General features: G+C 54.5%; 1 protein-coding gene and 2 long non-coding RNA genes across 3 annotated transcripts; 2 read left to right on the top strand and 1 right to left on the bottom strand.

Annotated features, from left to right (window-relative positions):
- Positions 1–33: 33 nt before the first annotated feature.
- On the top strand, positions 34–3,929 carry LOC117243799. The gene is made up of 2 exons (XR_004495707.1): positions 34–3,006; positions 3,813–3,929. It is a non-coding gene; the product is annotated as an uncharacterized LOC117243799 (long non-coding RNA).
- Positions 3,930–5,419: 1,490 nt separating this feature from the next.
- Positions 5,420–6,975, top strand: LOC117243798. Its single transcript, XR_004495706.1, has 2 exons — positions 5,420–5,945; positions 6,070–6,975. It is a non-coding gene; the product is annotated as an uncharacterized LOC117243798 (long non-coding RNA).
- Positions 6,976–7,440: 465 nt separating this feature from the next.
- Positions 7,441–10,264, bottom strand: LOC107199112 (toll-like receptor 13; the record flags this gene model as incomplete). Its single annotated transcript, XM_033511680.1, has 1 exon — positions 7,441–10,264. A coding segment is annotated over exon 1 (2,805 nt), but the record flags the coding sequence as incomplete, so codon positions are not given.
- Positions 10,265–10,838: the final 574 nt, after the last annotated feature.

Genomic DNA, 10,838 nt, shown 5'->3' with positions numbered 1-10,838 from the left:
CCCTTCCCGCACCTTCCCTTCCCGCACCTTCCCTTCCCTTCCCTCCTTCCATCCTTCCTCCCACCCTCCTGCCTTTCCCTCGTGCCCTCCTACCTTTCACTATTTATTCCCCTTTCTATACCACCTACTCATGCCCAGGTCCTACACCTTTCCCCTAAATACATACACACACACATATATATACACACATATAGATATATAGATACATATATATACACACACACAAAAGAACAGGTATCATTTGCATTGTGAATGGCTGGGCCTTCGAGAGGACTGCTGAGTTCATGTAGTCCATGGCTCTGATTCTGTCCATCCTAGATGTCTCCCAGGGCAGGAGGGCTGTGGTGCTATTGGCTGGTTGCAGCATCGGAAGCTCAGGACTGGTGTATCTGGAGCCATCCATCCTCATTGGCTATGGGACTTATGGCACACAGTGCCAGTGTCATTCAGCACCCAATTCAACATCACAGACTGTTCTCACTCAAAGTCAAATCCTCCTGCATTACCCACAAAATGCACCAAGGTCCTTGAGCAAAGACATTCCTATGGATGGGTTTGCCTCTGCTTAAGGCAATGATCCAAACAGTTTTCCCTAACCCATTTCTCATATGCATCACAGGAACTTGATCCCCTTCTCCAGTTTGTGGATGTTTTGTTTTGGTGGCGACAGCTCAATTGGTAGAGCCTGGTAGGTGTTCACTGACCAGGTGGCCTTTGCCAAGTGCAGATCCTAATGTTCAAAGGTCCCACCACCCATTGCTTTCAAGTCCATTGTACCATTCAGCTTTCCCAGGGCTGGTGCACGGCAGGGAATGTGGTACATCCACTCAACGCTGTGCTCTCTGGCCCAGGTGTTCATGAGGCTGTTTTTAAAGTAAGTCTCATTGTTTGAATCAATTCTTTCAGTTGCCACAGGGCTTGTTTTTCAGGGGTCCATGTGGTGTTCCAGGCAGTGGCATAATGCACGGGGATGGGTCTCCAGCCATCCAGTCGTGCCTTCTACCACTGTCAGCATGCAACTCTTGCTGTGGAGAGGTTGTGGCAGTGTGATGCAATTGATCTGCCAGGCCTCCCCAGATTTATATTTCGACCATCGTCCCCCACAGCACGTTTCACAGTCATGGATTACCCAGGATATAGTGTCCATGATTAAGTCCACCCCTCAGTCACGATGCTGTGTGATACATCTCTCTCCTCCCTGATGACCTCAGATGCCTAAGGGGCCCACTGAGTCAAAAACAACTCACCCTTGTGTGGCCAGTCCTGACCTACCTGAGACACTAATCCTGGCAGCCCCATCCCTGTCCACTCTTGTGATGCTCTTCACTAGCCGACTCCTGGGTACCTGAACATCCGCAGGATGGACTTTCACAGCCAACTTCTTTACCCTGGCAGCGATATCTTGCCACAATTCAATAACCCAGATGGGTTTCCCTCTGCGCTGCCACTTGGTCTTTTTCCATTGTCTAGCCACTTCCACAGAGCATTTGCTGCTATGCACGAGTCAGTGGCCATTTCTCTCATTCAGCGATATCCAGCAATATCCAAAGCCAGCTGGACGGCTGAAAGCTGCTTTCAGCTCTGCAGCCTGACTTGATCCACCCACCTTGTCTCTCAGTAACTTCTGTGTCTCATCACACAGGACTTCACAGGGCTGCTTTCTGTTTTCTGATGTATCCCTACAATATCCTCTCCTGAGGTGAGCCCTGCAAAGTATACATGGGACCACTGGGCCAGTCACAATGAGGTGGTTTTGCCTTTCATTCCCAGTTGGTCAGCTGTTGGGATTCCCTAGAGATGGATTCTACCCCTTCAGATATTGATGTCATCTGGGTACATTGGTGCTGGTGTCAAATAAAGCCTTAGACTCTTGTGGTTCTGCTGTACTAGCCATCAGATCCGCATTCCCCAATAGATCCGATGGTCCCTTTCCTCCACCTGACTGGAGCCAGGGCCCCTTTAGTTCCGGTCACAGTACTCGTTGCTCACTTCTTGTAAATATCACCTGGAGGTCCTTCAAGATGATCAGAAGTGAAATCAGCCCTTCTCTTCTATCTGAGGACTTACCCACTGGAAACTGGAGCAGATTTATCCTTGGTGAGCTTTCTTTGGTGGTGTTCTTCTTCTCAACTCACCTGTGCTGCTGGGGCAGAGATGGGTTTTCAATCCCACTTCCTCATGTCTTCTCCATGGTCACACAGTTAAAACCACAGGTTACTTCATAGTGTGTCCCCTCTCCTGAGCAGGATTTTGGCTGCTCCCAATAGCAGAGACTCTGGTCCATACTGGCAGGACATGGGACATTTCCTCTCTAGTTTGCTTGAGTCTTTCAAATCTGTCTGTAGTTTTGGACATTTTTTCCACAGCCAATGCATAGGTTGGTAGGGAGAAGAAAAGATGATCTTCATATTGCCAAAGCTGGGTAGTCACCTGCAGCACTGTGTGCTTTCCTTCTTTCATTGATGTCACTGCCAGTGATGGTATACAACAACGGTGTGCTTCAAAAAAACTTCTGCCACATGGACTGTGTGCCCTGGACCTCATCTGGATCTTCCTCCTGTTGTAAGGACGCTGCTTCCTCTTCATCCCTCACTCAGCAAACTGATGTGGTTTTGAATTTCTTCTGTAAAGCAGCAACTGCTCGCAGCACATGTTGTTCCTCTGGTTCAGCTGCAATTGGACTGCCCAAGGTGCCTCTTGCTCTGCTTTCCTCCTCCTCCTCCCCCTGAGGGTGCTGTCCAGTGATGAACAGTGGCTGGTAAATAGTAGCCAGGGCCCAGCACATTGCATAACTTTGTGCCTCTCTGAAGTCAGTCACTGCAGCATTTTTCTTCCCCATATTTTATCACTTTACCAGGGTCCTGTAGTTGTTCAGAGGTGAATTTCCAAACTATTGGAGAAGATAAATCCTCCAAACACTGGCCCATGTCCTCCCACATTTCATACCACTCCTGACTATCCTCCCTCAGTGAAGATCTCTGAATGACCTTTCTGAAAATTTCTTTTGTAATTATAACCATGGTGTGGACCACACTGAAGAGACCAGGGTTAGGGTTAGGGTTAAACATACTTTCCTTAACACCCAAAGGGAATTCAAAATTCTCAAAAGCTGTTGTAACAGGCCTGAAGGAGCAAAAGGGAATGAAAGGTTGGGGAAAATCATCCTCCCCTGTTCCCCCCATGGGCTGAGTAGGATTATTAATGGATTCACAGAGGTAGCACCCAAGGCAAGGGCAGGAGAGCAGCACTGAAGACACATCCCAAACAACCCTCACTGCCCTTGATGTTACCATGTCATAAACTGAGATCCCACAGTATTGCAACAAAGCAATCCTGATCCCGCTTCCTTCTGAAAAAGAACATATGGGAATACATACAGGGTTAGGTACTACACCCACATGAACAGACCAAGCAACATTGTTGTGGGAAATGGAAAAATAGAAACTTCCACAGATGCTGAAGGGTTCAATCTGCAGCCTTGGAAAAAACTTGCGTTAATGTAATGATAAAGGTTCACAAACATTAAGTAGAGAAATTATAAACTTATGTCTCTATAGTTCTAAGTAAGAATATGTCCTAAGGAAGTAAGAAATTGTATTAGGTAAAATAGTTTGAACTGTAATAATTTGATTTACAGAGTAGGCCAGAGATCTAGAAGCTGTAATAAAAGTGTGTGTATGAGTACGTGACCTGTCAGCTTATTGGCTAAGTGACAGAGGCAGTGAAGCAAAATTAAGCAAAGGTGATAGGTTAATAAGTGAAAACAAGTTTTGTGTCAACTGTCTATTGGACCAAAATGGTATATATTGCAGTGTGAAGAAGAAACCCGTGACTACCTTGAGCTATGGCTGACTTGTTGCTCCTCTAAATCTCATTACTTCAGACTGACATCTTACCTGGCTACTTGAGCAATAAATCATCTCAAAGCATGGTGGTCCCATGCCTCGTTCTTCATCTTGACAATCGTGACCAGTGGCTCTGCACATAATACAGCAAAGGCTTAAATCACATTTGTTTTCAGCCGGCTCTAGACAGGTCTGTTATCTCAACCCTTTGTGCCTCGCATTGGGCAGTAATTAAGGCTGTCGTGTTTTAAGAACAGTATTCCATACTTTAATTCTTATACTGAAAACACACTGGCTCTTGCTTCCCTGTCCCCTCCAGCTGGAAGCACAAAAGGCAAAGATCACAGTTTGACACAAGTACAATTTACTGGAAACAGCAGTGAAGTAGGAAAACAAACAGTAACAGAAACAATATTAATGACAAAAGGTATAAGATAAAGATTCTACATAGAAAGTCTGTGACAATGCTGACTGTTTCACCTGCCATGCTTTCTCCTCAAAGAAGGAACTCCTTCCTCTCAGAAGCGAGGAAGAGAGTCCTTTTCCCTTACCCCTGGCAAATAAGATGGTATTGAATAACCTAGAAATGCCCACAGCAAAACCCCTTCAGCTACTGCAAAAAAAAATTAACTCTATTTTAGTGGCTCTGTCCTGGCTGAAACTAGGATGGCCATGCTTGTAGGGAGGCTTCAAAGGGGTGTTGGAAGATGGATGCAAACAAGAGGAATGAGAAGGTCTGGAAGCAGAAACTCCTCACGGGGAGAGACTTGGAGCTTGTTCAGGGGAAGGTTCAAGGGTGACCTCTGCATCATAGCAGTGCTGGTTTGGCAGCTCCTTTTGTCTCTGCTGCACTGAAGATGCTGAAACAGGGAGAAAAATTGCCCTAAAGGGGAGCAGGGAGGGTGATGAGCATTGCCTCATTCAAGCCCAGCCTGGGAGTGACCCCTGGCACAGCGGCTGCTGCAGGAAACTCCCCTTCCCTCCTCTCCCCCTCCACTCCTCTCTCTCCTGTCCTGGGGACACAGGGGGTGTGAAGATCCCAGGGTGCCACCTGCACAGCTCCTGGCTGGCAGCAGATGTGACCCCAGGTTGCCACAGGGCCTGCAGAGCTGCAGGATGCCTCACCCCAGGTGCCTGAGGCTGCTTGTGTTGGGGTGTCTGGGTGCCACGTCTGGGGTGCTGATCTCTGTGCCCATTCTCACCCGGCCCACATCGCCAGAGCAAATCCTGGAGATGCTGGTCAAGGGCAGTAAAAAACAGCACAGCATCACACCAAAGCTAACGCCACCTTCTCCCACTCCCATGCCATCCTCCATGTGAGGGCTGCTGGTTGTGGTACTGCTCCAATCAGTGCTGGAAACAAAGCTAGAAAGCTGCTGAGATCAACGTCCCAGGGCTGTCCCACTCAGCACTGAGCCAGGAATTACACACCTGAGGACTCTGTCAAAGCAGTCCCCAGTTTCTTGGTGCAAACTTGCCGGTGGATTTCAATTGCAGCCATGTATGTCCCTGAATTTGCAGCTGCCTGGGCAGACGGAGGCTCTGGCTATCACTTCAGCCTGAACCTAGTGCCTCACCTGTTGCTACTTGCAGGGGAGTAATCCAGGTGTCTGGGTGCTTTTCCAGGCCCTCAGAAGCCTGACCAGCTGTACCATTCTCCACCACTAAACATGGGACTTGCTGATTCTTTTCCATAACTCTGTCCCTTCCTGCCAGATCATTTCCTGGGCTTTGCTCCTTGTGTCATCTCCAGGTGTTTGGCTTATCACAGCATGCTAGGTTCCTCTCCTACTCCTGCCCCATCTTCCAGTGCGATCCACTGACCCATTCCATGGGAAACACAGAGCCCTGGTCCCGCTGGTGCTACTTGCTCCAACCAGCCTCCCCAGGGGCATGTGGAGCCGTAGCTTCAGCCAGCTCTGTCCTCACAGATCCAGGTGAAGCAGTGGGACCAACCCAGCTGTTGGCTTTGCTGGGAATCTGCTCGTGGCCTAGGTGAGCCTGACTGACCCGGCGGGCTTGGAATGAGCCTGGGTCACCAAGGACTGGGGAGAGGGGCTGTGAGAGGGGCCAGCATCGATCGCTCACTGCTGGCCGGAGGTAAGGGAAGGCTGTTCCCAGCCCAGCACTGCCCGACTCTGGCTGTCCAGGGACGGGACCGGGAGGGACATCCCCAAGCGCCCCAGGGCCGAGAGCTGAGCGCAGCTTCGGTCTCTCGGGACAGAGCAAGCAGAACCAAATCCCGCTCTGGGACAGCGCAAGCAGAACCACATCCCGCTCTGGGACAGCAGCTGATGCCCTTGCGGAAGGACTTCCCTGGGTAGCAGCTGCCACAGCCCCGTGATCGCGGCCGTGAGCCCGCGGCGCTGGCTGGCCCGGACACCTGCAGCACGCTCCGGTTCGCCAGCCAAGTCTGGTACATCCTGCTGCCAGTGAGGATCGGGCGGGAGGGAGGCAGGGAGCTGCCCGGGAGCTGCTGAGTTGGAGGCAGGACGGTGCGTGGCGGGATGGATTGGTGTTGCAGTCAGCAACCTCAGGATCTCGTCCAGGGAAGCAGCAGGATTCTGGGGACCAGCATCAAACACCAACAAGACGGGCTCCCGGTTCATGAAAACATTTATTCAGGATGGGAACAAACCCAGGTCCAGAACAGAGAGCTCCGAACAGAGGCACAGCAGGGGTTTTTGCGGGACAGAACTCTTAAGGGTTTCCACCTTTGAGGGTGGAGTTCAGGGTCAGGGACCAAGGGAGAATCCCCCAGGGACTCAAACCCAATCAGAGCACCTGGGCCGCCTTTCACAAGGGGTTTGGGGTGGGACAATGTTAACTCTTTGTCTCCCTGAGGCACACTGCCACAGATTGGTGGGTGCTCCCGTATGCCACTGGAATTTCCCAGCCTTGGGTGTGCCGCTATGGTCAGAAGCAGCTGACTGAACTCCGGCACCGTGTGCCCAGGAAGAACCAGATGTGCAAGAACTGCAGCTCCACGTGCCGGGAAAAGGAACTGAGTGATGAAGCATTTGCTGCATCTGAACACTGCGGTCCATCTTGCCCCCTCTTTTCCTCCTCCTCCTTCCCCTTTTTCTCATTACCGTCATTCCAAATGCACATTTCTCAGAGGATAACCAGGGATTTTGGGACAAAACCGCATTTTTTTGATTGGGAATGTCCCTGGGGATCCCCATTACACCAGGGTAATGTTGCTCTAGAGCAGCTGCTGTCTGTCCCCGCAACCTTTCTCCCCCTGCCCCGCCTTCTCCTCCTCTTCCTCCCACTCCTTGTTACCTTCATCCTCACTGTGCAGAGCATATTCCCAAGAGAAAAGCCGGTGATTTGTGGGCAGAAAACTGCTTTTCTGAGAAGGAACATCCACGGGGGTCTCAGTTCTGTCAGGGCAGCCTCCCTCCCTGCCTGCTCTCTTCCTCGCCTCCTTCTCCTCTTCCTCCTTGCTGCCATCATCCCAACTCTGCAGGGCACCTTCCCCAGATAAAAAATGGTGATTTTGGGGCAGAAAGTTGCTTTCCTGAGGGAGAACTTCCCCGGGGGTCCTGGATGCACCAGGGCACCCTTCCTCCCTGTCCCCTCTCTCCCTCTCCTCCTCCTCCTCCTCCCCCCCCCTCAGGGCACACCTGAGCTTTGCCCAGAAGAGGGGCTGTGCAGGGGGCTCAGGGGGCCAGCGCAGGTGTGTGCGCCGCAGCAGCACACGGCGCATGCGGTGGAAGGCCGAGAGCTCGGCATCAGGGATGTCCTCGAGGAAGATGAGGACAAGGACATCGCGCAGCTCATCAAAGAGGCGATAGCTGGCCATCTGGATCTCTAGTGAGCACCACTCGCTGCGCAGGTACCCGCGGCTCACCACACACACCGTGTGCCGGCTGTTGTACACAGCGTCCACGATGTTGTCCACTATGGCGCGGCCGGGGCGAAAGTCACGGTGGTGCAGGCAGAGCCGCAGGGCTGCGCGCTCCAGCTCAGGCACCAGCTCCTCCAGCACCCACTGCTCATCCCCAGAGTTGTAGGACACAAAGGTGTCGTAGGTGTAGCGCCGCTGCTCCTGCCGCCAGTGCCCACGCACCCATGCACGCAGCAGGAACAGCTGGTAGCGCAGCCGCCAGTACCCACGGTGGTGCAGCAGTGGCAGCAGCAGCAGCAGCAGCACAGCTGGTGCCGTTCCTGCAAACAGGTACCGCCCCATGTCCAGGTAGCACACACGCGTGTCAAAGGAGTGCAGGTATGCAGAGGCCCCACCCATCTCACCACAGGTGTAGTTATACAGGTAGACCACCTGCACGGGCCCACGCACCAGCCAGGCAGGCAGCCAGGCATTGGCACAGCTGCAACTCAGCGGGCACTTGCGCAGGTCCAGGTAGCGCAGGGTGGGGAGGCGCGTGCCCAGAGTCACATCCAGTGCACGCAGCTCGTTTTTGGCCAGGCGCAGCTCCTTCAGTCGTGTCAGGTTGCCAAAGACCTCAGGGCCAAGGCTGCGCAGTCCTGCGCTCTCCAGGTTCAGGCTGCGCAGCTGGCTCAGGTTCTTGAAGATGCCGGCGGGCAGGTGGCCCATCCCGCCGCTGCTGTCAGCCAGCGTCAGGTACCGCAGCTGTGCCAGGTCATCAAAGGCATCAGCAGGGATGGCCGAGAGCGAGTTCTGTGACAGGTAGAGTGAGCGCAAGGCACTGAGGCCCTGGAAGAAGCGTTGTGGGACCACACGCATCCCATACGGCTGCTGTGCCTGAAGCTTCAGGTCATAGAGGTTATGCAGGTAGCGGAAAGGTGGCAGCTGCCGCAGGTGTCGGCTCAGATAGCGCAGTGCATTGGCACGCAGGTCCAGCACGCCCAGTGTCGCCTGCACTGGCTGGAATGCAGCTGCACTCACCTCCAGCAGCCGGTTGCGGTCCAGGTAAAGCCGGCAAAGCCGTGGGAGGCCCTGGAATGCCATGGCTGCCAAGTGCCGCAGGTTGTTCCCGCCTAGGTCAAGGGTCTGCAGGCTGTCGAGCCCCTTGAAGGCACCAGGGAAGAGCACGGCCACACGGTTGTTGCGCAGGTTGAGAATTTCCAGCTGGTCCAGGTCAGCAAAGGAGCCAGGCAGAAGGTCGGTGAGCAGGTTGTTGTCAAGGCGCAGGTGCCGCAGGTGGTGGAGTCCACGCAGCGCTTCACGGTCCAGCCGTGCCAGCCCGTTCACATCCAGCCGCAGCTGCCGCAGCGCTGGTGCGTTGTCAAAGGCACCCGCACCAGCCACTAGGATGCGGTTGAAGCGCAGGGACACATTCTGCAGCTTGTGCAGAACTGGGCTTCTGGGGAATGATGGCAGCCGCTCCAGCAAGTTGTGCTCAGCCACCAGCTCGCCCAGGACTGCATGTTGCGCTTCGTTCAGCAGCCGCCCTACACAGCCCAATTGCCGCAGCCGGTTGCCAGACACGTCCAGAGCACCCAGCAGCGGACACTTGGCCAGAATTCTGTCGGGCATTGCTGTGAGCCCCATGTGCTGCAGCCGCAACCTCTGCAGCCATGGTCCTGTCAGCTGCTGGCACAGGTAGTCCAAGTCCCCTGTGCCCACCTGCAGCCCTGACACATCCACCTGGTGCGGGGAGACTCCAGCTGTGCGCAGCAGCTGCACCACGTCCAGCGGGTTCCCAGCCAGGTGTAGGTGTGTCAAGTTGTGCAGGTGCAGCCAGGCGAGCGGCGCAGGGTCGGAGATGTTGTTGTAGGACAGGTCGAGCACACGCAGCCCTGGGGGCATCACCCCAGGGGAGGCCCCTGAAAGAGCTCCCAGGGAGTTGTTGCAGAGGTGCAGGACTCTCAGCATGGGCGGCAGCCCTGGGCCCAGTGTTGACAGCATGTTGCCACACAGGTCGAGCAGGTCCAGGTGTGTCAGATGCCCCACGGCCATGGCCACGGGCTCCAGTGCACTGAGCCGGCCACCCCGAAGCCAGAGCATGCTGAGTGCAGTCAGTGGCCAGAAAGCCCTGGGGGCCACCTTCTGCAGTGGGTTGTGGTCCAACCGCAGTGTGCTCAGGTTGCCCAGCCCGGTGAACACATCTGTGGCCAGCACTGACACATTGTTGTGGGCCAGGTCTAGGTGGGCCAGTGCTGACAGGCCCCTGAAAGCCCCCGGGGACAGAAGTTCCAGCTTGTTGTGCGTCAGATCAAGGGTGCAGAGCTGCGGAAGGTGGGCAAAGGCATCGGGGGGCACCTGACGCAAGGTATTGACAGAGAGGTTGAGGGATGTGGCAGTGGAAGGGAGGTCTCCCACTGCAGCCTCCACAGTGCTCAGGAAGCGCTGGATGCAGCGGAACAGCCCAGGGTCCCATGGCGCCTGGATGCAGTTGCGGAAGCCATAGGGAGAGACCCCTGCAGGCACCATCACCAGTGTCACCAGCATCACCAGCAGTGGGGTGCACATCCTGACACACCCTGGGGAGATCCTGGATGCAGTGGGGGAGAGAATGGGATGAGACATGTCCTTGGTTCCACAGAGACCCCCCCCTCGCAAGCCAGGGACCCCACCACCATCCCAAAGACCCCACTCAGAGCCCAGGGATGCCTCATCCACACCCCAGAGACCACCTGAACCCCAGGGTCTCCACTCAGGGCTCAGGAACCTCTCATCCCCACTCCAGAGACCCCCACCAGAATGCCAGGATCCCCACTCAGGGTCCAAGGACTCCTTGTCCTCGCCTCAGGGACCCACCCACACACTCCAGGGATTTCCTTCAGGGCCCAGAGATCCCTCCATCCACAACCAGGGACACAAACCCCAGGGACCCGTCAGGGCCCAGGAACCTTCTTCGGGGCCAAAGATCACCCACACATCCCAAGGACCCCTCGCCCCCCCACCCCCCAGGGGTTTTGGGGGAACCCTCGCTCCCCATCAAGTTCCCACCGTGCCACCGCCTTCGCTTTGGCTGATTTGAGGGTTAGAAAAGGGAAGTTTGGGGTATCGTTTTTTTTCCACCCCTGCCCCGCCCACCTCCGTGTGACGTGGGTGGAGGAAGC

The sequence above is a fragment of the Parus major genome, unplaced genomic scaffold, assembly GCF_001522545.3.
Source record: "Parus major isolate Abel unplaced genomic scaffold, Parus_major1.1 Scaffold437, whole genome shotgun sequence".
Lineage (NCBI taxonomy): Eukaryota > Metazoa > Chordata > Aves > Passeriformes > Paridae > Parus > Parus major.
This window is presented reverse-complemented; position numbering and strand designations above follow the sequence as displayed.